Source organism: Zophobas morio, unplaced genomic scaffold (genome assembly GCF_036711695.1).
Source record: "Zophobas morio isolate AGI-343-1 ecotype UQ-CSIRO unplaced genomic scaffold, CSIRO_AGI_Zmor_V1 ptg000038l, whole genome shotgun sequence".
Taxonomy (NCBI): domain Eukaryota; kingdom Metazoa; phylum Arthropoda; class Insecta; order Coleoptera; family Tenebrionidae; genus Zophobas; species Zophobas morio.
In genome coordinates, this window is record NW_026972143.1 from 2,092,971 (window position 1) to 2,120,935 (window position 27,965).

The following is a 27,965-nucleotide window of genomic DNA, read 5'->3' on the forward strand; positions in this document are numbered from 1 at the left end:
TTCTGGATTCATCAATACTTCGATTTGTAATTTTTTGAGTTGTCACGTTAAAATTTTTCAATTTTTCAACTTTTAGATTTTGTACTTTTTCGATTAAAATTTCTTGAGTGTTCAGTTTTTAATTTTTCAATTTCTCGATTCTTCAAATTTTCGATTTGCAATTTTTCGTTTCAGTTTTTTATTTGCTACATTTTTACAATTTTTCGATTTTTTAGTGTTGAGATTTTATAGTTTTTTGTTGTTTCAATCTAAATTTTTTAATTTTTCGTTTTTTCAATTTTTCAGTGTTTCGATTTTATAATTTTTTGTTCTTTCAATGATCTGATTTTATAATGTTTCTTCTATCAGTGAAAAAGTTTCAAGTTTTGGATTTATCAAAACTTCGATTTGTAATTTTTTGAGTTTTCACGTTTAAATTTTTCAATTTTTCAATTTTCAGATTTTGTACTTTTTCGATTAAAATTTCTTGGGTGTTTTTTCAATTTTTCGACTCTTCAAATTTTCGATTTGCAATTTTTCGCTTCAGTTTTTTATTTTCTACATTTTTACAATTTTTAGATTGTTCAGTGTTGCGATTTTATAATTTTTTGTTTTTTCAATCTTAATTTTTTCAGTTTTTCGTTTTTACAATTTTTCGGTTTACAATTTTTCATTTTTTTTTGTTTGGTCAATTTTACGATTTGGAACTCTTCGAATTTTCATTTTAAAATTTTTCAGTTTTCAATTTTCCAACTTTTGCAATTTTTCGATTTGTTATTTCACGAGTTTCCAATTTTGAATAATTAAATTTTTCGATTTGTAAATTTTCATTTCGGTTTCTCCTTTTCTTAATTTTTTCAATTTTTCAAATCTTTGTTTCTTGAGTTTTACGATTGTGCTTTTTTTGCTACTTTACAATTTTCGATTTTTCAATTGTTAGATATTTTAATTTTTCGATTATTTATTTTTTCCGTGTCTTTAATTGTTCGATTTGAAATTTTGACAGTTTTCAGTTTGAAATTTTTCAGTTTTATCCATCGTTTTATCGATTTTTCGATATTTCACTTTTTTCGCCTTTTCAATCTGCAATTTTTTGTTTCAAATTTTTCCATTTTCGAATTTTTTGGTTCTTCAGTTTTGCAATTTTTCCATTTATCCGTTTTTCGATTTTTTAATTTTCTCGTTTTTGCAGCTTTTTGATTTTTCAATTTCTCCATTTTTGACTTTTTCTGGGTTTCTTATATTTTTGGATTAGAATTATTAGTAGATTTCGAAATTTTTAAAAAAATTTCAGTTAGATAATCAGTGTTTCGATTTTTCACTTTTTCCCGTTATTCAATTTATCGATTTGCAATTTTTCATTTTTTTTGTTTCGTCAATTTTACGATTTGTAACCATTCGATTTTTTTTATTTATTAGTTTTTCTATTTTCCAACTTTTGGATGTTTCAGTTTTTAAATTTTGCAATTTTTCGATTTGTAATTTGACGAGTTTCCAATTTTTAATCATTAAATTTTTCGATTTTTCAGTTGTTCATGTCGGTTTCTCGTTTTCTTAATTTTTTTTTTCAATGTGAAAAATGTCAATTTTTCGAGTTTTTGCAATATTTCGATTTTAAATTTTTCAATGTTTCGATTTTTAATTTTTCGATTTTCTAGAAATCCATAAGTTTTTTTTTGAGTCAATCAACAAAGAAATTGCATTATTTATAATTTTTTATTATTGTCCTGGTTTAATAATTTTGGTGGATATCTGTTCTGTAGGTTTATTTATGAAAGTCTGGATGCCAAAGGGAAAAATCAAGGCGGATTCATAAACCACAGGTACAGGAGTATGTTATTTTATAAAATTTAAATGACTTTTACTTAAAAAAATTGAGGGGCCGTTATCTACGTATTACTCCTACTTAGGTTTGGAAAGTAAATATATACAGGTGTTCAAAAAAGACGAACCAATTCAACAATATATGATTAAATTCGCTAGTCTAAAGAAAAATCGAGAAAAATCGATACTTTCCTACAAAAATTTACCATTTTCAAATTATAGACCGTCAACGGCAACGTAACGGCGAAAGTTAAAAGTTGGTCATCTCGAACGTCAGTCCAACGGCGTGCCAACTTTCAACGGCAACGTCAACGGAGTTTATAAATCGACCTTTAGTGTAAGCGAGACAGGATTATTTGACTTGGTGAGAAAGCAAGTCTTCAAAAAAACCGTAATAATTTGAATTCTGAAGTAAAAAAGATGATAGGGTCAGCGACACTATAAACCAAAAAATAGAGTAGTATCCTAGGACTAGTCTCCACTGCAGCAGAATACGAAACGTGCCAAAGTGTGTCTCTGTTAAATTATTAATAATTTGTTTATTTGAAATTTGTCAAATAGTGACCTCCAGAAGAAAACTTTTGGTTCGGAAAGTTAAGGTTTTTCGTTCGTGGGATAGTACTGGATCCAGATCGGGCCTCTGTGGGACACCACATTTTTGGGCATAGGTGGTAAATTCCATACAAGTAGGAATAATTTATTTTTCATATACAGTTGCTGAATATTAGTGTATTTTTTCTATTTTTCTCCTTTGTAATATTTTTACATATTATTTTGTATTTAATTTTCAAGTCTGGTGTTTTAGTGAATTTTCGACCGAATTAAATACGATTCTATAATTCAGTTTTTGCGTAACGATCTCGTTTGTGGCGATTTTTCACAGCTCTCGACAGAACTGATTGTTCGTTGTTCAGGAAATTAGAATCCTTTGATTTCCCGGAGAGCTAAATATCATTTCTGGAATCATACTTAGATAAACGATCTCTTTTTGTGAAGATTAATGGTTTTAAACCCCAACTATTTATTCAAGAAAGTGGAGTTCCTCAAGGTCTATCTTGGGACTGTTATTGTTTGGTGTATTGATTAATGATGTTCATTCTCTTGTTTGCTGGCGACCTCAAAATCTACCGTAGCTCGATTGTCATGACGACTGCTTATACATATGTGCAAAAAACATTGTGGTGGGTCGCTAATAATTTATAAAATTTAGAACAATTAATTTAAAAAATCATTATCAACAATCGGAGTAATTGTTAATCGAGTGTCCATTTTCTATCATTTTCGTAACATAATGCGTAACATACGGCGCGGCGTTCAGAATACACAAAATACGGTATCGGTGGTTTATAAAGTACGGCGTTCAACATTTATAAATTAACAATTACTTCGAAAATTACCACGAAAATTACTACCAAAATTAAATTCTGGTTAGAATTTTACTGTCTATATGATATTCCTAAAATTCATGTAAAATTTTACAACAATCAGTTCAGTAGTTTGGGAGATTAATAATTATCAGACGGAAACGGAGGACGTATTGGTCCTCTAGCCTCTACGGGTCATGAAGCATTGAGAAAACATGAAAGTAGCCGTTCGCTGGATGGCCCAGCTTAGGCTCGGGAATAAAAAGAAGTTGATGTCAATTCCGGAAAAACAGAACGTGTGACGTGAAAACTACAATGATTTTACACTGATAATTTTTTTAAGCATTTAAAAGTGGTACTCATTTGTGTTTGAAAAGAAAAAGTTAATGTCACATCCATGAGAACTAAAAGCGATATACTTGTTCATTAATTTCTAAGTTTTAATACCTAATACAATGGGATTATACTGGAACATCCTGTACAGCTTTAGTTAAATTGTAAACTTTAATTTTGCTAATTTTATTTTTATACGGTACCCCTTATATTAAACCAAAGTAGAGAACAATAAAAACACTCTCAAAGACTGCCAGGAATTTTTCAAAGTTTGTCTTTGATTGTTACATTTTCAACTGAAACTTTTAAATTGACGATAATCTGACAAGACAAAAGTTCTATCAAAGACAAATCTTGAAAAATCTATGGCTGCCTTTGGTATACAGCCTAATAAATATCGGCAGCATTTTCGAGTTAATCAACACAGAAATTACAATTTTATAAACTCATGTAAAGCTAAAAATATTAAATAGGTATATACATATTATTAATTTTGAATTGATAGTTCCAGAAATTTCGTTAAAAATTATACAAATATTTATGATAACCTTTATAAATTAAAAAATATAGATAACAAAAGTCAAAGGAAAAGTACTTCGAACGCGCTATATTCGGTTTATAAGTCGGGGATTTTTTCTATGAAAATCCGGATGCCTAGGGCGAAAATCAAGGCGGATTCATAAATCACAAGTACGAGATTATGTTTTTTTATAAAATTTTTCAATGTTTCGATTTACAATTTTTCGTTTCAGTTTTTTATTTTCTACATTTTTACAATTTTTCTGTTTTTCAGTCTTGCGATTTTATAATTTTTTGCTTTTTCAATCTCAACTTTTTCAATTTTTCGTTTGTACAATTTTTCGATTTACAATTTTTCACGTTTTTTGTTTCGTCAATTTTACGATTTGTAATTCGAATTTTCATTTAAAAATTTTTCAGTTTTTCGATTTTCTAACTTTTGGATGTTGCGAATTTATAATTTTTCATTTTTCAGTGAAAAAATTTTAAATTTTTAGATTTATCAATATTTCGATTTGTAATTTTTTGAGTTTTACGTTTAAATTTTCCAATTTTTCAATTTTTATATTTTGTAATTTTTCGATTTAAAATTTCTCGAATTTTCAGTTTTTAATTTTTCAATTTTTTGATTATTCAAATTTTCGATTTGCAATTTTTCGTTTCAGTTGTATAGTTTTTACATTTTCTTTTACAATTTTTCGATTTTTCAGTCTTGCGATTTTATAATTTTCTGTTTATTCAATCTCAATTTTTTAAATTTTTCGTTTTTACAATTTTTCATGTTTTTTATTTCGTCGATTTTACAATTTGTAATTCGAATTTTCATTTAAAAATTTTTCAGTTTTTCGATTTTCCAACTTTTGGAAGTTGTGATTTTATAATTTTTCATTTTTCAGTAAAAAAATTTTCAATTTTTGGATTTATCAATATTTCGATTTGTAATTTTTTGAGTTTTACGTTTAAATATTCCAATTTTTCAATTTTTAGATTTTGTCATTTTTCCATTTAAAATTTCTCGAGTTTTCAGTTTTTAATTTTTCAATTTTTTGATTATTCAAATTTTCGATTTGAAATTTTTCGTTTCAGTTCTATAGTTTTTACATTTTCATTTACAATTTTTCGATTTTTCAGTCTTGCGATTTTATAATTTTTTGCTTTTTCAATCTCAATTTTTTCAATTTTTCTTTTCTACAATTTTTCACGTTTTTTATTTCGTCAATTTTACGATTTGTAATTCGAATTTTCATTTAAAAATTTTTCAGTTTTTCGATTTTCCAACTTTTGGACGTTGTGATTTTATAATTTTTCATTTTTCAGTGAAAAAATTTAAAATTTTTGGATTTATCAATATTTCGATTTGTAATTTTCGAGTTTTCAAGTTTAAATTTTTCAGTTATTCAATTTTTAGATTTTGAATTTTTTCGATTTAAAATGTCTTGAGTTTTTAGTTTTTAATTTTTCAATTTTTCGATTCTTCAATTTTTCGTTTCAATTTTTTATTTTCTACATTTTTACAATTTATCGTTTTTCAGTGTTGAAATTTTATAATTTTTTGTTGTTTGAATCAAAATTTTTAAAATTTTTCGTTTCTTCAATTTTTCGATTTGCAATTTTTCAATTTTTCAATTTTTCATTTTTTTTGTTTCTTCAATTCTACGATTTGTAACTATTCGAATTTTCATTTTTGAATTTTTCAGGGTTTCGTTTTTACAACTTTTCGATGTTTCAGTTTTTATATTTCTCCAATTTTTAATTATATTTTTCACTTCGGTTTCTCATTTTTCTTTTTTTCAATTTTTCGGTTTTTCAATGTTCTGATTTTTGAATTTTTGTTTTTCCAGTGTAAAAATTTTCAATTTTTGGCTTTTCCAATATTTAGATTTGTAATTTTTCGAGTTTCAAGTTAAAATTTTTCAGTTGTTCAATTTTTAGATTTTGTAATTTTTCGATTTAAAATTAATCAAGTTTTCAATTTCTAATTTTTAAAATTTTCGATTTTTCGATTTTTCATTTTTTCGATTTTTTGTTTCGGTTTCTCATTTTCTTTATTTTTTTAATTTTTCGGTTTTTTAGTGTGCTGATTTTATAATTTTTCTTTTTTCAGTTTTTCACTGTGAAAATCTTTAATTTTTGGTGTTTTTGCAATATTTCGATTTGTAATTTTTCGAATTTCAGTTTTTTGGTTTTTCAACATTTAGATTTTTCAGTTTCTATTTCAGTTTTTCTAGTTTTCATTTTAACATGTAATAATTATAATTTTTAACATTTTTCACTATCTCAGTTTTAAGATTTTAGAATTTTACGATTTGTAACTATTCGAATTTTCATTTTCAATGTCTCGGTTTTAAGATTCTAGATTTTTTTATCTTTCAGTTATTCGACTTTTAATTTTTCAATGTGTCAATTTTTAATTTTTCAGTGTTTCCATTTTTAATTTTTCGATTTTTCCATTTTTCAAAGTTACAGTTTTTTGAGTTTATTTTTTTTGAATTTTTGAAATTTTCGTTTTTCTAGCAATAAAACAAATCCACAAGCGTTTTTTGAGTTAATCAACAGAGAAATTGCATTATTTATTATTTTTTATTATCCTGTGTCAATAACTTTGAGTTGACATCAAATTTTTGAAACCGATTTTACATAAAAAAAGATCCAGAATTACTTAGACAGAAATTCCTCGCCCTTGAAGTGCAGTCCAAGAAATCCTGTTTCTTTAAAAATGATATATTTTTTTTGTTTCTTCGATTTTACGATTTGTAACTATTCCAATTTTCATTTTTCAATTTTTCGTTTTTTTTAATAATTTTTCTGTTTTCAGTGTAAAAATTTTAAATTTTTGGATTTATCAGTATTTCGATTTGTAATTTTTCGAGTTTTCATGTTTAGATTTTTCAGTTTTTCAAATTTTAGATTTTGTAATTTTTCGATTTAAAATTTCTTGAGTTTTTAGTTTTTAATTTTTCAATTTTTCGATTTTTTAAATTTTTGATCTGCAAGTTTTCGTTTCAGTTTTTTTTTTCTACATTTTTACAATTTTTCTATTTTTCAGTGTTGCAATGCTATTATTTTTTGTATTTTCAATCTCAATTTTTTGAGTTTTTCGTTTCTACAATTTTTCAATTTAGAAGTTTTCATTTTTTTTGTTTCGTCAATTTAACGATTTTTAACTTTTGGACGTTTCATTCTTGGATTCTGCAATTTGTTATTTCACGAGTTTCCAATTTTTAATAATAAAATTATTCTATTTTACCGTTTTTCGGTTTTTAAATTTTTTCGTTTTTGTAGCATTTCGATTTTTCAATTTCTCCATTTTTGACTTTATGTGGGTTTCTTATATTTTTGGATTAGAATTTTTAGAAGATTTCGATTTTTCAATTTTTCAGTTTTTCGTTTCGATTTTTCATTTTCTTAATTTTTCTTTTTTCAATGTGAAAAATTTCAATTTTTGGAATTTTTGCAATATTTCGATTTGCAATTTTTCGTTTTAGTTTCTTATTTTCTACATTTTTACAATTTTTCTATTTTTCAGTGTTGCGATGCTATAATTTTTTGTATTTTCAATCTCAATTTTTTCAGTTTTTCGTTTCTACAATGTTTCAATTTATGTTTTCATTTTTTTTTGTTTCGTGAATTTTACGATTTGTAACTGTTCGAATTTTCATTTTAAAATTTTTCAGTTTTTCGATTTTCCAACTTTTGGATGTTTCAGTTCTCGGATTCTGCAATTTTTGATTTGTTATTTGACGAGTTTCCAATTTTTAGTAATAAAATTTTTCGATTTTACCGTTTTTTGGGTTTTCAATTTTTTCATTTTTGACTTTATGTGGGTTTCTTATATTTTTGGATTAGAATTTTTAGAAGATTTCGATTTGTCAATTTTTCGTTTCGGTTTCTCATTTTCTTCATTTTTCTTTTTTCAATTACGTGTAGTTTTTCGGATTTCAGTTTTTCGGTTTTTCAACATTTAGATTTTTTAGTTTCTATTTCAGTTTTTCAGTTATTCGTTTTTTAGTTCTTCAATGTTTCAATTTTTAATTTTTCGATTTTTCCATCTTTCAATGTTACAGTTTTTCGGGTTTACAATTTTTGGATTTTCTAGAATTTAAGAAAAAATCCATACGCGTTTTTAGAGTTAATCAAAAAAGAAATTGCATTATATATTATTTTTATCCTGTTTTAATAATTTTGGTAAGTTTTTTTTTTATGAAAGGCGGAAAAATCTAGGCGGATTCATAAACCACAAGTACAGGAGTATGTTATTTTATAAAATTTAAATGACTTACTGAAAAAAAATCAGGGGCCATTATCTACGTATTACTCCTACTTACGTTTGGAAAGTAATCATATACAGCTGTTCAAAAAATGACGCACCAACTCACGAGTCTAAGTTCGAGAAAAATCATTAAAAAAGTCTTTACGTCAATTTGAAGAACGTGTCATAAGACTGGTGTGCCATTTTTTGAACACCCTGTAAACAGACTATATATTTGGTAAAGCATGCGCGAAATGGTTATACTGAAGGCATGTTAGACTTCAATTAAAATTATTAAATAAGCATTACATATTTAACCAGTTTATAGTGTCGTATGATACCATAATAGATAATAGTTAATAGTGAATGGCCTAAAAAGATAATTCCGGACCTGTGTTCCACAGCTTTATCGGGCCCCTCAATGAATCTCAAAACAGTGAAATTAAATATTTATAAACTTGGTCATTACATTACCTTTCGGGCATACGCTAAAAAGATATTAAAATTCTGTGAACACCATTATTTTTAGCTTGAAGGGGGAAACTTAATGTACTGTGTATATGTTTTGTAATATTCTTTAAAATTTTACATTCTTCGCTTTCTATTTTTTGATCTTAAAAATTTGCTATTGTTCCAAAAACAATTAGTGCAATTTAACCACGTACACCGAGATTAATTTCGTTATTAAACCGAAAAATCGTAAAAAACGTGCGTCGAACAAAGCCCACTAACCACGACCATTTCTAAAAATAGCCCACCTTATCACCAGCAATGAAATTAATAAACAATCAGCTTCCTTCCTGCCAAACCGCAAAATCTCCGATTCGCAACATCCAATCTCGTTCGGGAAAACTCCACCCTTTCACCTTTTGACATTTGGTGACCCAAAAAAGCCGAAGGCGTCACATGTGGGTGAACTTGCCCACGCCGAAGACAGCCACAATCAATACCCGCTAACCACCCGAACACCCTGTATAATCCAACAAGCCGAAACCTACCCGCTCTGTCATCGAGTTCTGACAGTTTGGTATCTCTTTCGAGGACCTTTTCTACGTTCGTCTTCATGATGTCCACCACCTCGTCGACCTGGGCTTGCGTCTGCTGGAGGCGTCGTTGGGCGGCGATCTGCTGCGGCGTCCTCGGACCGCCGACGATGCCGTCGTCGCCGGCGCCGCCTCCGGCCGCCGGAGCCCCTAGAGAGTCCCCCGCAGACCTGGAAGAGCGAGTTTAGACGTCACACAGTTTTTGGAAGGGACGAACCGAGGAAATTTGATTGATGATTTCTTAAAGTGACGTCATCAATCAAACTATTTTGTTTCTAGTTACGTATCGGTTATCAGGAAGAGGTCGTTTTTGTGATAAATATGTTGTTTTGGGGCACGCTACTAATTTGTGGTAATTTACATAAGAATCGATCGCCCAAGAAGTTGAATAACCGGTTAATTCCAATTTCGAAACATTAATAAGGCTACGAAAAATATTTCTGTCTGTATTTTTATCATTTTGTGGCTCACGATTTAAGGAAATCTTTTGTCGTAAATTAGATAAAAATGGCGGTTAGGGTCGAGGACAATGACATTTAAGATAAGGGGTTAGTTGAAGACGTTTTACTGAAATTTTAGCCACAGATTTTTCCTAAAACTATAATTAAACCAAGTTCTTGACGCATTCAAACGAATTATAAATATAATAGTGTCTTAATTAGTCCTAGTCACCCTTATTAGAATTTTTCGACGAATCTCACATTCGAACCATTTTTCTTTTTCAACAAAAAAAAACAGTTCGAAGATTGCGTTTTACGCACATTTCCGCACCCCAGCGGAGCGTGCCTTCGTGGGGGCCCTCGTCCACCCCGAGCCGCCCCCGGCGCGCTTGCGCCGATCAAAAATCAATTCGTTCACATTTTAATAAATGTTTAACACCATTTATTATTTAGCGCAAAACTACCCCGAGTCGATTTTTCCGGAGTCCGGCGATCGATCGCCGGGCCCCGACCAAAACCCAAACAATTGGGCCCGGGGTCCGGGGGCCCGGGCGCCCCGTTTGCGGCCCCCGTGACGCCCTGCCGCAGTTCGTGCGAAAGGGGGTAGTTTTGCGGCAGCGTCGCGACGCAGCGTCGGGGTGCACTCGGTGCGTTTTTGGACGAGGGGCGGTTTTGGGTTTTGCTAGTTCGGTGGTCGGTTTGGGGGGTTGTGGGTTGGCGTACTTACATGTCGTGTCGTGTGAAATTAGGGTGGAATTAGAAGCGAACGTCCACAACACTCACACTAGAAATACACGGTTGATTTTCAGCGTATTGATGTTTCGTGACGTCACACTGCCGATTCGCGCGTGCGCAGTGGGGGGACCGGTGCGCATTGTGATAGGTCAGGCACCTGTTCATTAATAAAATAGGCGGGGGTGGGGGGAGGGCGCCGAATTTGAAATGATGCGAAATAGTGTGATGATGGCGAGGTAATTAGTGACAAAGTTTTGTTTATTCGGTCGCTTGGATGGATTAAATAACATTATTTTTATAATTTAATGAAAATTTTTTCGTTCGTTATCAAAATATATTCGTTTATCCCCTCCCAAAAACTTGATGGCGCGTCATCACAAAATTATGCACTCGAAAAACCCACTTGTTATTGTTAGTGAACCATGTCACATATCTTAAAAAATGTCTTGAAGGATGTGTTAAAAAGCCTTCGTTCTTTAATATCTCTGAATTTTCCGTGTTTAGAATATTTTAAGAATAAATTTTTATTTAAACGAGGTACAAAAAGAAGAACAAGATTTGCACGTTCAAAAATATCCAATACTTCAAGCAAAAGTACAGATATTTTGACAAAATGTCATTAATTAAAATTTACTAAAAACCTACAAGTCATAAAAGGAACAAAATTTCATTTAAATAGAAAATTCTACAATGTTTGATTTTACTATTGAAGATTAAAGATTTCAGTCTTTTCTAAATTTAAGGAATGTAATTATTTCAGGACGTCTGAAATATGCTGAATCGTTATTTTTGGAAACGTGAAACTTCGATAGAAAAAATTAGTAGAGTATTTCGTCTTTTGTTTTTTTTTTCTTATTTTAATTTTTAATTTTTTTTGTTTTTTCAGTTTTTTGATTTGCAATTTTTCGCGTTTTCAACTTTAAATTTTTCCGGTTTTTAATTTTCCAAATTTTGATTTTGAATTTTTAAATTTTTAAATTTTTCTTTTTTCTGTTTTTCAATTTGCAATTTTTCGTTTCGGGTCAGGTCAGGCCACGTTGAATTTTTTAATCTTTAGACTTTGCAATTTTTCTATTTAAAATTTCTTGAGTTTTTAATTTTTCAATTTTTGATTTTTTAATTTTTCAATTTTTAAAATTTTTTAATTTTTCAATTCAATTTCTTCAATTTTTCGTTTCATCAATTTTTCAAATTTTCACTTTTTTATTTCAATCAACACTTTATTGGTGTTTCTGGTTTTCCAATTTTTGGTTGTTTCAGTTTTTAGATTTTACGATTTTTTTATTTGAAATTTCACGAGATTTCAATTTTTAATTTTTCAATTTTTCGATTATTCAATTTTTCGTCTCATTTTTTTATGGCCAGAATTTTTCGATTTTTCACTGTTCCGATTTTATAATTTTTTGTTTTTTCAATTTTCGTTTCTTCAGATTTTTTTCAATTTGCAATATCTATTCGAGTTTTTTAATTTCCTCATATGTATTTAATTTTTCAGTTTCCTCTTTAAGGGTTACAGTTTTCCGACTCTACAATTTTGACGATTCTATAATTTTTTTGAGTATTCGAATTTTTCGGTTCATTAATGGTTTCCATTTTTTAAGTTTCAACGTTTCGATTTTTCGTTTCTGTAGTTCTCCCATTTGTAGTTTTTTGATTTTCCACTTTTTCGGTTTTGCAATTTTTCGTTTTTTCAGTTTCTAGATTTTTCAATTTTTTCCAATCTTTTAGGATTTTTAATTTTTCCTTCCCTTAAAGTTTCGATTTGCAGTTTTTCATTTTGGTTTTTAATTTTTTTATTTTTACAATTTTTCGATTTTTCAATGTTCCGATTTTCTAATTTTATATAATTTTTAAGTTTTTATATTTTGCAATTTTTTAATTTGAAATTTTAGGAGTTTTCAATTATAATTTTTTAATTTTTTCATTTTTCATTTCATCTTAAAAATTTTTCTGTTTTAGTTTTTCGTTTGCAATTTTTTGGCTTGTGGTTTCACAAGTTTTCAATTTTTAATTTTTCAATTTTTCGATTTGCAGTTCTTCGTTTCGAGTCAGGTCAGGTCAGGTCAAGTCAAAATTTTTAGATTTTGAATTTTTTTCCAGTGTTCAGTTTCTAATTCTTCAAATTTTCGATTTTTTAATTTTTCGTTTGTTTCGTTTCGGTTTTTTATTCTCTTTATTTTGACAATTTTGGGATATTTCAATGTTCCGATTTTATATTTTTCTTGTTTTTTTAATTTCCATTTTCTCAATTTTTCGTTTCGTCAATTTTTCAATTTTTCATTTTTTTGTTTCTTTTTTACGATATTTAATTATTCGAGTTTTCAGTTTTACATTTTTTACTTTTCGATTTTCCAACTTTTGGATGTTTCAGTTTTTAGATTTTGTAATTTTTCGATTTAAAATTTCATGAGTTTTTAATTTTTGATTATTTCAATTTTTCTTTATTTCAGTTTTTTATTTCTCCAAATTTTCGATTTGCAATTTTTTGTTTCAGTTTTTATTTTCTTTATTTTTGGAATTTTTCGATTTTTTAATGGTCCGATTTTATAACTTTTTTTTTCAGCTTCTCAATTTGCAATGTAACGTTTTTAGAGTTTTCATTTTAAAATTTATTTGTTTTTGATTTTCCAACTTTTTGATGTTAGAGTTTTTAGATTTTGTAATTTTTCGATTTGCAATTTTTTGTTTAGTTTTTCCATTTTTTTTTTCAAGTATTCGGTTTTTCAATATTCTAATTTTATGATTTTTCTTTTTTCAATGTGACAATTTTCAATTTTTGGACTTTTCAATATTTCGATTTGCAGTTTTTCAGTTTTTCGGTTTCTCAACTTTTAAAATTTTTAAGTTTTCAATATTTCATTTTTACGATTTTTTCCATTTTTCGTAAAGTTTAGTTTCCATTTTTCGATTATTGGGTTTTAAAACTTTTTCATTTCTTCGATTTTTCAATTTTATTAATTTTTTAATTTCTGCATATTTAATTTTCCAGTTTCCATCTTTAAGGGTTACAGTTTCCGACTCTACCATTTTGACGATTCTATAATTTTTTTGAGTATTCCAATTTTTCGATTCGATTCGATTTTCTTCTTTCTAATTTTGCGATTCATTAATGTTTTCCATTTTTTAAGTTCCTCAACTTTTAGTGTCTTAACGTTTCGATTTTTGGTTTCTGTAGTTCTTCCATTTGTAGTTTTTCGATTTTCCACTTTTTCGGTTTTGCAATTTTTCGATTTTTCAGTTTCTAGATTTTGCGATTTTTTCCAATTTTTTAGGTTTTCGATGTTTAATTTTTCCTACCCTTAAATTTTCGATTTGCAGTTTTTCGTTTTGGTTTTTTATTTTTTTATTTTTACAATTTTTCGATTTTTCAATGTTCCGATTTTATAATATTTTGGTTTTTTAATTTCAATTTTTTCAATTTTTCGTTTCGTTAATTTTTCAATTTTTCATTTCTTCAGTTATTCAATTTGTAATTTTTCGTTTAGATTTTTCAATTTTTCGGTTTTTCAATGCCTTGATTTTGTAATTTTTCTTTTTTCCAATTTGAAATTTTTCAGTTTTTGGATTTTTCAATTTTTCGATTTGTAATTTTTTAGTTTTCAGTTTTTCGGTTTCTCAACTTGTAGATTTTTTAATTTTAATATGTAATAATAGTTATAATTAAAAAAAAAACTCACTTTCTCAATTTTACGAGTTTAAATTTTTTCTATTTTTCAGTTATTAGATTTTAAAACTTTTTCATTTTATTCGATTTCTCCATATTTAATTTTTCAAGTTCCATTTTTCAGTTCTCCGACTCTACAATTTTGACGATTCTATAATTTTTTGTATTTTCCAATTTTTCGATTCGGTTCGTTTTTTCTTCTTTCTAATTTTTCGATTCATTACTTTTTTTCTGTTTTTAAGTTTCTCTATTTTAAGTTTTCAACGTTTCGATTTTTGTTTCTTCAGTTCTTGGATTTGCAGTTTTTCGATCTTCCACTTTTCGATTTTGCAATGTTTCGTTTTTTTTTTTCAATTTCTAGTTTTTTCAGTTTTTTCTCATTTTTTGGTTTTTCAAATATAATTTTTCGAGTTTTCATTTCTACATTTTTCCGGTTTTCAATGTTACAGCTTTTGAAATTTGCAATTTTTGGATTTTGTAATTCTTCTATTTAAAATTTCTCGAGTTTTGTATTTTTAATTTTTCAAATTTTCGATTTTTCAATGTTCCGATTTTATAAACATTTGATTTTTTGGTTTTATTTTTTTTTTAATTTTTGTTTCGTGAATTGTCCAATTTTTTATTTTGTTTGTTTTTTACGTCATATAACTGTCCGAGTTTTCATTTTAAAATATTTGTGTTTTCTATTTGTCTCACGAGTTTTGAGTTATTAATTTTTCAATATTTTATTGTAATTTTTCATGTCAATTTTACGGTTTCAGTTTTTCGGTTTTTCAACTTATACATTTTTGAATTTTTCGTTTTTTTTCAATTTCAGAATTTTCGGTCTCTTGATTTTTCAATTCTTCGTTTCTTCAATTTTTGATTTGACGTTTTATGTAGCTTTTATTTTAATATGTAATAATAATTATAATTTTTAAAAATTTTCACTGTCTCAATTTTACGAGTTTAGATTTTTTCCATCTTCCAATTATTGAATTTAAAACTTTTTTATTTATTTGATTTTTCGATTTTTGAATTTGTAATTTTTGAATTTCTACATATTTAATTTTTCAAATTCCATCTTTCAGTGTTCTAGTTTTTAGATTTTTCAATTTTTTAGTTGTCCGATTTTTAATTTTTCTTTTCTTTAAATTTTCGATTGGCAAGTTTTTGTCTTGGTTTTTTATTTTTTTTTTTCTATTTTTACAATTTTTAGATTTTTCAATGTTTCGATTTTATACTTTTTTGTTTTTTTAATTGCAATTTTTCGTTTCGTTAATTTTTCTATTTTTTATTTTTTTTTGTTTCTTTTTTACGAAATGTAATTATTCGAGTTTTTTGATTTTTAAATTATTCTGTTTTTGATTTGTAATTTTACGAGTTTTCAAATTTTAGTTTTCCAGTTTTTCAATTTTTCAATTCTTCAGTTTTGAAATTTGCAATTTTTCGTTTCAGTTTTTCATTTTCTTTGTTTCAATTTTTTGATTTTCCAATGCTCTGATTTTATGATTTTTCTTTTTTCAGTGTTCTGATTTTATTATTTTTCCTTTTTCTAATGTGAAATTTTTCAGTTTTTGAATTTTTCCATATTTCGATTTTCGGTTTTCAATTTTTCGGTTTTTCAACTTTTAGATTTTTGATTTTTCGTTTTTTTTTCAATTTTTGATTTGCAGTTTTTCTAGTTTTCATTTTAATATGTAATAATAATTATAATTTAAAATTTTGTTCACTTTTTCACTTTTACGAGTTTAGATTTTTTCCATTTTTCAATTACATATTGGATTTTAAACTTTTTCATTTTAGGTTTTTCATTTTTTCGATTCCATTCGATTTTCTTCTTTCTAATTTTTCAATTCATTAATTTTTTCCATTTTTAAGTTCCTCAATTTTTAGAATTTTTCAACGTTTCGATTTTTCTTTTTCTTCAGTTCTTCGATTTGCAGTTTTTCGATTTTCTACTTTTTCGTTTTTTCAGTTTTTAGATATTTCGACTTTTTCCAATTTTTAGGTTTCCGATTTTTATCTTGAATTTTTGATTTGGCTTTTCATTGTTTTTTATTTTTATAATTTTTCTATTTTTCAATATTCCGATTTTATAATTTTTTGTTTTTTCAATTTCAATTTTTTCGTTAATTTTTCAATTTTTTATTTTTTTTATTTTTTTTTACGATAATTATTCGAGTTTTCATTTTGAAATTTTTCTGTTTTCGATTTGTAATTTCACGAGTTTTCAATTTTTCGGTTTTTCAATGTTCTGATTTTTCTTTATTCAATTTGAAAATTTTCAATTTTTGGATTTTTCAATATGTCAATTTGCAATTTTTAATTTTTTCGGTTTTCTGAACTTTTAGATTTTTCAGTTTCTCCATTTTCCAATTTTTTGATATCATTTATCATTTTATAATTTTTCGTTTTTTCGCTTTCTTTATTTTTTCAATTTTTCGATATTACAATTTTTCATTTTTCAGTTTCTCGTTTCTTCAATATTTGATTTGCAGTTTTTCTAGTATTCATGTTAATATGTAAGAATAATTATAATTTAAAAAAAAATCACTTTCTCAATTTTACGAGTTTAATTTTTTTCCATTTTTCAATTATTAGGTTTGAAAACTTTTTCATTTATTCGATTTTTCAATTTTTCGATTTTTAATTTTTGAATTTCTTCATATTTAATTTTTCAGTTTCCATCTTTGAGGGTTACCTTTTTGATTGCGCAGTTTTTCTTTTTGTCGGTTTTTTCGAGTCAAAAAAATTGCAAAATTGTAAAATTAAAAACACAAAACTGAAAAAACGAAACAGTATGTTTTGAAAATGAAGATTTTAAAAATTTGAAATCAAGAACTTGAAAAATTGAATAAACGAAAAATTGAAAAATCGGAAGATTAAAAATTAATGAAATAGGAAAATCGGATAACCAAAAATTGCAAATTTCAAAAATTTAGAAATTGGAAAATTAAAGACTGAAAATTTGAAAAATTGGATAAACGAATAATTATAAAATCGAAAAAACATTGAAAAATGACAAATAAAAATCAAGAACTCGAAAAATTGAGGAAACGAGAAACTGAAAAATGAAAAATTGTAATATCGAATAATTGAAACAATAAAGAAAGCGAAAAAACGAAAAATTATAAAATGATAAATGATATCAAAAAATTAGTCGAAGGTAGATAAATCCAGCTGTCTCAAAAAATTATAAAATATAATTTATTCTACCTTATTTTAATTAAATTGAAAACAAATCTACTAATGTATCATTTGAATGATAGTCCTAATATACATACAAAATTTCACAACAATTAGTCCAGTAGTTTCGGAGATTATCTGTCAAATAAAAATCAACATAGACAGACAGACAGAGGACAGACGGAAACGGGAGTCCACTTCTTCATTTTAATAAGTCATTACACTTTTATAAAATTATTGAAGATTCTGAACTTCTAAAAAATGATTTAATGATTTTTTTAATGACACTAAATATTTTTTAGAATGTATGTAGAGCCCCACCCACACTCCGCCACCGTCTATGATTCGAACGCATTATGTTATCATTTGTTGAACTGCACTTAACGTACGAGGGAAGTCTTGTCGAAATAACCTTCGACCAGTTTTTTAATTCCTCATTTAAATCTACTAAAATGGCAAAAATATGCAATTATTTATTTGTTACCTTAATTGCATTAAAAAATATAATAAAACCATGAATTTTCAAAGATTATTCGCCGCCATCATTATGCAGTCGAACAAGTTTCGATTTCTTGACGTGAAGCAGACGTATTTCGACGTTGATAACCTTGTTTACTCATATGAAATGCCCACTTTTTTGACGAATGATCAGTTTTAACTCTGTCTCGGAAATAACTCACAATGAAAACGTTCGTGGTAACGTTGTGCCTTATTGTCTTCCCCCACACGTGCGTAAAACTGCGTAAGTTGACTCTATAATTAAATCCACTTTCTTTCTTTCAAAGCGCATTTTTAGCCCAAAATTTTATAAAATGCAACCGCCATGAAGCAAACTTCGAAGAATGTCTTCCCAAAGCTGCCAATCATGACATCGCTCAGATGTACAAACCTCACAAAAAGATACGCTTACCGGGTGTCGAACCTCTAGAACTCCTCAGTATGTCCTCTAATGTGGATACGAACTTGATAAAGCTCACCGAACGGTTGAAGAACTGCCAGTTCCATGGGGTGTCCAAGGGAAGATTTAGAACTTTCGTGTTCGATTTCCAACGGCGGGTTATATCTGCAAACGCCAATTTTCCGTTCGTTGAATCGTCTTGCGACTATAAACTGAATGGTACTATTTTGGGGGTGGCGCTCAAAGGCGAAGGACCTAGTTGGCTGGATTTCAGTAAGGGGGCGATGTTTCGTTTTAAGTTTGACTAAAAGGGTTTTTTCTGTAGCGAATTTTAACATGAGTATTTATGTTAAGTACGACGAAGTTGTCAAAAACAACAAGACTTACATGAAATTGACTACTTGTAAAGTGGACGGAAAACCTGAAAACTTACGTTTTAGAATAGATAATTTGTTTGACGGCGATGAAGAAGCTGGAAGGAGGATGAACGAGATTGTTAATGAAAATTGGAGTGTACTGTATGACGATATTAAAAATGAGTACTTAGATATACCGGGTCAGATGTTGGCGACTATATTGACGGGTTTTTTTTCAAGAGTGTCGCTAGAGGAGATGTTTGACTGAAATTAGTCTAAGTGGTGAAATGTGTATTTGTGTACACAGCAAACAGCAACATAAACAAAAAGTAGACAAAAATTTCGTTCTTGGTTTCCTCTTCCAGCCCTTGCTTCTACTTGTATTTATGTTTCTACGTACCTGTTACCAGTCTTGGTTGATTTTTTCTCAAATCCAGACGCTTTTTGGTCTTCTTTGGCAAAATGACACAAACTTTTTCACATGCTGATGGTCTGGAACTTGTTTCCAGAGGGATTCTTTTTCCCTTGTTTCTTCAGTTTTTCGATTTGCTATTTTTCGAGTTTTCAAGTTTTAATTTTCAGTTTTCCAACTTATGAATTTTTCAATTATTAGATTTAGCAGTGTTTCGATTTGAGTTTCTCGATTTTTTCTTTTTCCATCTTTTTACAATTTTTCAGTTCTTTACTTCTTCGATTTGCGATTTTCGAATTTTTATTTTTTTTGAGTGTTCAGTTTTAGATTTTTCAATTTTTCGATTTAAAATTTGTCAAGATTTCAAATTGCATTTTTTCGTTTTGGTTTTTTGTTTTTTTCATTCCAATTTGCAACTCTTCGAGTCATCATTTGTAATTTTTTGTTTCGGTTTTTCTTTACTTTATTTTTTCTGTTTTTCGATCTATCAGTGTTTTGATTCTATAATTTTTCTTTTTTCAATGTGAAAACTTCCAGGTTTTCGATTTGCCATTTTTCGGTTTTTATTTTTTGATTTTTCAATTTTTACAATTTTTAATTTTTCGTATTTTCAATTTTAGATTTTTCAGTTTCTTGATTTTTCAATTTTTTTTCTCCAATTATTGATTTGTAATTTTTCTAGTAGTCAAATTTACAATTTCAGATTTTTCAGTTTTTCGATATTTCAATGTTACAGTTTTTCGACCTTACAATTTTGATAATACTATAATTTTTTGTTAGGAAACAGATGGAGTGCGTGTTCGGCGGTAGTCTGCGCGACTGCGCCAGCGATGACGTAGCCATGACGAAGACTAACTAACATTTTTTTCAATTTACAATGTAACTATTCGAGTTTTCAATTTAAAATTGGTTTGTTACGTTTTTTCAACTTGTGGATGTTTTGGATTTTAGAATAAGTTCACAAATTTTCCATTTTAAATTTTAATTATTCAATTTTTCTGTTTGCAGTTTTTCATTTCGGTTTTGTATTTTCTTTATTTTGAAAATATGTAACTTATCGAGTCTTCATTTTAAAATTTTTCAGTTTTCGATTTTCCAACTTTTGTATGTTTCAGTTTTTAGATTTTTTAATTTGAAATTTTACGAGTTTTCAGTTATAATTTTTTAATTTTTTCATTTTTTATTTCATCTGAAAAATTTTTCTCTTTTCGATTTTGCGACATTTGTTGTAGATTTTTTTGCAATTTTTTGGTTTGTTTTTTCACAAATTTTCAATTTTTAATTTTTCAATTTTTGATTTACAGTTTTTCGTTTCGAGTCGGGTCAGGTTAGGTCAAGTCAAAATTTTTAGATTTTGAATTTTTTTCGAGTTTTCAGTTTTTGATTCTTCAAATTTTAGATTTTTTAATTTTTGTTTTTTTTCGTTTCGGTTTTTTATTTCAATAATAATAATAATTGCATTTATTAACGCCAATAAAGCTATTACAGAGTAAAATAAAGAAAAAAAAAACTGCAATAAACTACAATAAACAGAAACGCACAACTTACATTCTAAAATAAATTCCTAAGCTGGGACTAAAAACTTTAAAACTCACACCTGTAAAATCAACCTCAGTACGGCACAGAGCACCCAACCATAAAAGTCTCTGTAAAGATGAGTGGAGACAGTAGTTGGTCTTAAAGCAGTTGAATTTAAACAGAGATTGGGATCTTGTGCTGTAGTGAGGAGTGGCAAACAAAATCTGGCTCAGAATTTCGCCGGAGTCAATGTTTTTAATTTCCATTTTCTCAGCTTTTCGTTTCGTCAATTTTTCAATTTTTAATTTTTTTGTTTCTTATTTACGATAATTAATTATTCGAGTTTTCAGTTTTAAATTTTTCACTTTTCGATTTTCCAACTTTTGGATGTTTCAGTTTTTAGATTTTGTAATTTTTCGATTTAAAATTTCATGAGCTTTCAATTTTTAATCATTTCAATTTTTCTTTTTTCAATTTTTCGTTTCTCCAAATTTTCGATTCGCAATTTTTTTTTTTCAGTTTTTTATTTTCTTTATTTTTGGAATTTTTCGATTTTTTAATGGTCCGATTTTATAATTTGTTATTTTTTCAGCTTCTCAATTTGCAATGTAACGTTTTTAGAGTTTTCATTTTAAAATTTATCTGTTTTCGATTTTACAACTTTTTGATGTTTTAGTTTTTAGATTTTGTAATTTTTCAATTTGCAATTTTTTGTTTCGTTTTTCCATTTTATTTTTTTTAATTTTTCGGTTTTTCAATGTTCTAATTTTATGATTTTTCTTTTTCAATGTGAAAATTTTCAATTTTTGGACTTTTCAATATTTCGATTTGCAGTCAGTTTTCAGTTTTTCGGTTTCTCAACTTTCAAAATTTTTAAGTTTTCAATTTTTCATTTTTACGATTTTTTCCATTTTTCGTAAAGAGTTTAATTTCCATTTTTCGATTATTGGGTTTTAAAACTTTTTCATTTCTTCGATTTTTCAATTTTATTAATTTTTTAATTTCTTCATATTTAATTTTCCAGTTTCCATCTTTAAGGGTTACAGTTTCCGACTCTACAATTTTGACGATTCTATAATTTTTTTGAGCATTCCAATTTTTCGATTCGATTCGATTTTTCTTCTTTTTAATTTTGCGATTCATTAATGTTTTCCATTTTTTAAGTTTCTCAACTTTTAATGTTTCAACGTTTCGATTTTTCGTTTATGTAGTTCTTCCATTTGTAGTTTTTCGATTTTCCAATTTTTCGGTTTTGCAATTTTTCGTTTTTTCAGTTTCTAGATTTTTCGATTTTTTCCAATTTTTTAGGTTTTTCAATGTTCTGATTTTATAATTTTTTGTTTTTTCAATTTCAGTTTTTTCAATTTTTCGTTTCGTTAATTTAAAAAAATTTTCACTTTCTCAATTTTACGAGTTTAAATTTTTTCCATTTTTCAGTTATTAGATTTTAAAACGTTTTCATTCTATTCGATTTCTCCATAATTAATTTTTCAATTTCCATTTTTCAGTGTCATAGTTCTCCGACTCTACAATTTTGACGATTCTATAATTTTTTTGAATTTTCCAATTTTTCGATTCGATCCCTTTTTTCTTCTTTCTAATTTATTTCGATTCATTAATTTTTTTCTGTTTTTAAGTTTCCCTCTTTTTAGTTTTCAAAGTTTCGATTTTTGTTTCTTCAGATCTTCGATTTGCAGTTTTACGAGTTTTCAATTATAATTTTTTAATTTTTTCATTTTTCATTTCATCTTAATAATTTTTCTGTTTTCGATTTTGCAGCATTTGTTTAAGTTTTTTTTTACAATTTTTCGTTTTTTCAGTTTCTAGATTTTTCGATTTTTTTAAATTTTTTAGGTTTTCGATTTTTAATTTTTCCTTCCCTTAAATTTTCGATTTGCAGTTTTTCGTTTTGGTTTTTTATTTTTTTATTTTTACAATTTTTCGATTTTTCAATTTTTCGTTTCGTTAATTTTTCAATTTTTCATTTCTTCAGTTTTTAGATTTTTCAATTTTTTAGTTTTCAGTTTTTAGGTTTCTCAACTTTTAGATTTTTTAATTTTAATATGTAATAATAGAGTTATAATTTAAAAAAAAAATCACTTTCTCAATTTTACGAGTTTAAATTTTTTCCTTCTTTCTAATTTTTCGATTCATTAGTTTTTTTCTGTTTTTAAGTTTCTCTGTCTTTAGTTTTCAACGTTTCGATTTTTGTTTCTTCAGGTCTTGGATTTGCAGTTTTTCGATCTTCCACTTTTTCCATTTTCCAATGTTTCGTTTTTTTTCAATTTTTAGATTTTTCAGTTTTTTCTAATTTTTTGGTTTTTCAGTATGTAATTTTTCGAGTTTTCATGTCTAAATTTTTCCGGTTTTCAATGTTACAGCTTTTGAAAATTTCAATTTTTGGATTTTGTAATTTTCTATTTAAAATTTGTTGAATTTTTAATTTTTCAAATTTTCGATTTCTCAATGTTCCGATTTTACAATTTTTTTGATTTTTCGATTTTTTTTAAATTTTTTGTTTCGTGACTTTTCCATTTTTTTAATAATTTTTTTGATTTTTCGATTTTTTTTTAATTTTTTGTTTCGCGAATTTTCCAATTTTTCATTTTGTTTGTTTTTTACGTCATGTAACTGTTCGAGTTTTCATTTTAAAATATTTGTATATATTTTCGATTTGTGTCACGAGTTTTGAGTTATTAATTTTTCAATTTTTTATTTCTCAAGTTTTCGAATTGTAATTTTTCTTGTCAATTTTACGGTTTTCAGATTTTCGGTTTTTCAACTTTTACATTTTTGAATTTTTCGTTTTTTCAATTTTAGACGTTTCGGTTTCTTGATTTTTCAATTCTTCGTTGCTTCAATTTTTGATGTGCAGTTTTATGTAGCTTTTATTTTAATATGTAACAATAATAATTATAATTTTTAAAATTTTTCACTTCCTCAATTTTACAAGTTTAGATTTTTTCCATTTTCCAATTATTAAATTTAGAACATTTTTATTTATTTGATTTTTCGATTTTTGTCTTTGTAATTTTTGAATTTTTCCATATTTAATTTTTCAATTCCCATCTTTCAGTGTTCTAGTTACGAATCTATAATTTTTTTGAGTTTTCCAATTTTCCGATTCGATTCGTTTTTTCTTCTTTCTAATTTCCCGATTCATTATTTTTTTCGAATTTTTAATTTCTTCATTATAAGTTCTTCAACGTTTGGATTTTTCGTTTCTTCTGTTCTTCGATTTGCAGTTTTTCGATTTTACACTTTTTCAGTTTTTCTGTTTTTAGATTTTTCGATTTTTTCCCATTTTTTAGTTGTCCGATTTTTAATTTTTCTTTTCTTTAAATTTTCGATTGGCAATTTTTTGTTTTGGTTTTTTATTTTTTTCTATGTTTACAATTTTTAGATTTTTTTATACTTTTTTGTTTTTTCAATTGCAATTTTTCGTTTTGTTAATTTTTCTATTTTTTATTTTTTTTTGTTTCTTTTTTACGAAATGTAGTTATTCGAGTTTTTTGATTTTTAAATTATTCTGTTTTTGATTTGTAATTTTACGAGTTTTCAAATTTTAGTTTTCCAGTTTTTCAATTTTTCATTTCTTCAGTTTTGCAATTTGCAATTTTTCGTTTCAGTTTTTCATTTTCTTTGTTTCAATTTTTTGATTTTCTAATGCTCTGATTTTATTATTTTTCTTTTTTCTAATGTGAAATTTTTCAGTTTTTGAATTTTTCAATATTTCGATTTTCGGTTTTCAATTTTTCGGTTTTTCAACTTTTACATTTTTGATTTTTCGGTTTTTTTCAATTTTTGATTTGCAGTTTTTCTAGTTTTCATTTTAATATGTAATAATAATTATAATTTAAAATTTTGTTCACTTTTTCAGTTTTACGAGTTTAGATTTTTTCCATTTTTCAATTACATATTGGATTTTAAACTTTTTCATTTTAGATTTTTCAATTTTACGATTCCATTCGATTTTCTTCTTTCTAATTTTTCAATTCATTAATTTTTTCCATTTTTAAGTTCCTCAATTTTTAGACTTTTTCAACGTTTCGATTTTTCTTTTTCTTCAGTTCTTCGATTTGCAGTTTTTCGATTTTCTACTTTTTCGTTTTTTCAGTTTTTAGATATTTCGATTTTTTCCAATTTTTAGGTTTCCGATTTTTATCTTAAATTTTTGATTTGGTTTTTCATTGTTTTTTATTTTTATAATTTTTCTATTTTTCAATATTCCGATTTTATAATTTTTTGTTTCTTCAATTTCAATTTTTTCAATTTTTAGTTTTGTTAATTTTTCAATTTTTTATTTTTTTGTTTCTTTTTTACGATAATTATTCGAGTTTTCATTTTAAATTTTTCTGTTTTCGATTTGTAATTTCACAAGTTTTCAATTTTTCGGTTTTTCAATGTTCTGATTTTTCTTTTTTCAATTTGAAAATTTTCAATTTTTGGATTTTTCAATATTTCCATTTGCAGTTTTTCAGTTTTTCGGTTTTCTGAACTCTTAGATTTTTCAGTTTTTCGATTTTCCAATTCTTCATTTCTTCAATATTTGATTTGCAGTTTTTCTAGTCTTCATGTTAATATGCAAGAATAATTATAATTTTATAAAAAAAATTCACTTGCACAATTTTACGAGTTTAATTTTTTTACATTTTTCAATTATTGCATTTGAGAACTTTTTCCTTTATTCGATTTTTCAATTTTTCGATTTTTAATTTTTGAATTTCTTCATATTTAATTTTTCAGTTTCCATCTTTGAGGGTTACCTTTTTGATTGCGCAGTTTTTCGTTTTTTCGGTTTTTTCGAGTCAAAAAAATTTCAAAATTGTAAAATTAAAAAAACAAAACTGAAAAAACGAAACAGTATGTTTTGAAAATGAAGATTTTAAAAATTTGAAATCAAGAACTTGAAAAATTGAATAAACGAAAAATTGAAAAATCGGAAGATTAAAAATTAAGGAAATAGGAAAATCGGATAACCTAAAATTGCAAATTTCAAAAATTTAGAAATTGGAAAATTAAAGACTGAAAATTTGAAAAATTGGATAAACGAATAATTATAAAATCGAAAAAACATTGATAAATGACAAACAAAAATCAAGAAGTCGAAAAATTGAGGAACGGGAAATTGAAAAATGAAAAATTTAATATCGAAAAATTATAAAACCGAAATAATAAAAAATCGAAAAATTGAAAAAATTAAGAAAACGGAAAAACGAAAAATTTTAAAATGATAAATGATATCAAAAAATTAGTCGAAGGTAGATAAATCCCGCTTTCTCAAAAAATTATAAAATATAATTTATTCTATCTTATTTTAATTAAATTGAAAACAAATTTACTAATGTATCAGTTGAATGATAGTCCTAATATACATACAAAATTCTACAACAATTAGTCCAGTAGTTTCGGAGATTATCTGTCAAATAAAAAACAACACAGACAGACAGACAGAGGACAGACGGAAACGGGAGTCCACTTCTTCAATTTAGTAAGTCATTACACTTTTATAAAATTATTGAAGATTCTGAACTTCTAAAAAATGATTTAATGATTTTTTTAATGACACTTAATATTTTTTAGAATGTATGTAGAGCCCCGCCCACACTCCGTCACCGTCTATGATTCGAACACATTATGTTATCATTTGTTGAACTGCACTTAAGCTACGAGGGAAGTCTTGTCGAAATAACCTTCGACCAGTTTTTTAATTCCTCATTTAAATCTACTAAAATGGCAAAAATATGCAATTATTTATTTGTTACCTTAATTGTACCAAAAAATATAATAAAACCAGGAATTTTCATAGATTATTCGCCGCTATCATTATGCAATCGAACAAGTTTCGAATTCTTGACGTGATAAATACGTACTTCGACGTTGATAACCTTGTTTACTCATATAAAATGCACACTTTTTTGACGTATGATCAGTTTTAACTCTGTCACGGAAATAAATCACAATGAAAACTTTCGTGTTAACGTTGTGCCTTCTTGTCTTCCCCACCACGTGCGTAAAACTACGTAAGTCAATTGTATAAACCCACTTTCTTTCTTTCAAAGTCCATTTTTAGCCCCAAATTTTATAAAATGCAACCGCCATGAAGCAAACTTCCAAGAATGTCTTATCAAAGCTGTCAATTACGACATCGCTCAAATGTACAAACCTCACAAAAAGGTACGCTTACCTGGCGTGGAGCCTCTAGAACTCCTGAGCATGTCGTCTAACGTGGATACGAACTTGATAAAGCTCACCGAACGGTTGAAGAACTGCCAGTTCCATGGGGTGTCCAAGGGAAGATTTAGAACTTTCGTGTTCGATTTCCAACGGCGGGTTATATCTGCAAACGCCAATCTTCCGTTCGTTGAATCGTCTTGCGACTATAAACTGAACGGTACGATTTTGGGGGTGGCGCTCAAAGGCGAAGGACCCAGCTGGCTGGACTTCAGTAAGGGGGTGATTTTATCGCTTTAAGCTATGACTAAAACTGTTTTTTGCTTTAGCCAGTTTTAACATGAGTTTTTATGTTACGTACGACGAAGTTGTCAAAAACAATAAGACTTACGTGAAAATAGCCACTTGTAAAGTGGACGGCAAACCTGAAAAGTTGCATTTCAGGATCGATAATTTGTTCGACGGGGATGAAGAAGCCGGAAGGAGGGTGAACGAGATTGTCAATGAAAATTGGAGTGTACTGTATGATGATATTAAAAATGAGTATTTGGATATACCGGGTGGGATGTTGGCGACTATTTTGAAAGGTTTTTTTTCAAGAGTGTCGCTGGAGGAGTTGTTTGACTGAAAGTCTAAGTGGTGAAATGTGTATTTGTGTACACAGCAACATAAACAAAAACTAGACAAAAATTTCTTTCTTGGCTTCCTATTCCAGTCCTTGCTTCCACTTGTATTTATGTTTCTACGCACCTGTTACCAGTCTTAGTTGATTTTTTCTTAAATCGAGACGCTTTTTCGTCTTTTTTGGCAAAATGACACAAGCTTTTTCACATGCTGTTGGTCTGGAACTTGTTTCCAGAGGGATTCTTTTTCCCTTTTTTTCTACTCATAGATTTCAAAGCCAGGTGGGCTTTCATTACCCCAGTACGGATCTGGACAAATAAAGGAAGTTTCACAACTTTTTTAGCAATTTTTCGTTTCCTTTGTTTCTTCAGTTTTTCCATTTTTTTACAATTTTTCATTTCTTTACTTCTTCGATTTGCCATTTTCGGATTTTTATTTTTTTTTTGATTGTTCAATTTTAGATTTTGCAATTTTTCGATTTAAAATTTCTCGAGTTTTCAATTTGCATTTTTTCGTTTTGGTTTTTGTTTTTTTATTTTTACAATTTTTCGAATTTGCAATGTTCGGATTTTACAATTTTTTGTTTTTTTCATTTCAGTTTGCAACTCTTCGAGTCATCATTTTTAAATTTATAGTTTTTCAATTTACCAGTTTTTTGATGTTTC

At 27.1% G+C, this 27,965-nt stretch overlaps 2 protein-coding genes across 6 annotated transcripts in view; one reads left to right on the forward strand and one right to left on the reverse strand.

Moving 5' to 3' along the window:
* The window catches only part of LOC135140103 (neuronal synaptobrevin), a 31,527-nt gene extending 20,943 nt beyond the window's left edge, over positions 1-10,584 (reverse strand). For all 3 annotated transcript variants that reach the window (XM_064070516.1, XM_064070518.1, XM_064070517.1), the window contains exons 1-2: positions 10,479-10,584; positions 9,267-9,481 (exon numbers count right to left, since the gene is read on the reverse strand). In XM_064070516.1, the coding sequence (XP_063926586.1) occupies positions 9,267-9,481; positions 10,479-10,480 (217 nt within the window). In that variant the 5' untranslated portion in view covers positions 10,481-10,584. The remainder of the gene's footprint in view (positions 1-9,266; positions 9,482-10,478) is intronic.
* Positions 10,585-17,917: 7,333 nt separating this feature from the next.
* On the forward strand, positions 17,918-27,873 carry LOC135140061 (protein takeout-like). 3 transcript variants are annotated; one of them, XM_064070460.1, is made up of 3 exons: positions 17,918-18,060; positions 18,115-18,489; positions 18,542-18,899. In XM_064070460.1, exons 1-3 carry the CDS (start codon positions 18,000-18,002, stop codon positions 18,838-18,840), a joined length of 735 nt encoding a protein of 244 aa, XP_063926530.1. In that variant the 5' UTR covers positions 17,918-17,999; the 3' UTR covers positions 18,841-18,899. The 3 variants fall into 3 exon arrangements, with proteins under 3 accessions (XP_063926530.1, XP_063926529.1, XP_063926528.1); XM_064070459.1 differs by lacking the exons at positions 18,115-18,489; positions 18,542-18,899 and adding exons at positions 26,576-26,950; positions 27,006-27,873 and having other exon boundaries at positions 17,949-18,060; XM_064070458.1 differs by lacking the exons at positions 17,918-18,060; positions 18,115-18,489; positions 18,542-18,899 and adding exons at positions 26,421-26,525; positions 26,576-26,950; positions 27,006-27,871.
* The last annotated feature ends 92 nt before the right edge of the window (positions 27,874-27,965 follow it).

Bases quoted from the DNA above. Each gene is read 5' to 3' on its own strand.
- LOC135140061 (XM_064070460.1), top strand. From the start codon at position 18,000: ATGAAAACGTTCGTGGTAACGTTGTGCCTTATTGTCTTCCCCCACACG. The intron at 18,061-18,114 runs GTAAGTTGACTC...GCGCATTTTTAG, and splicing joins CCACACGTGCGTAAAACTGC to CCCAAAATTTTATAAAATGC. The intron at 18,490-18,541 runs GTAAGGGGGCGA...TTTTTTCTGTAG, and splicing joins ACCTAGTTGGCTGGATTTCA to CGAATTTTAACATGAGTATT.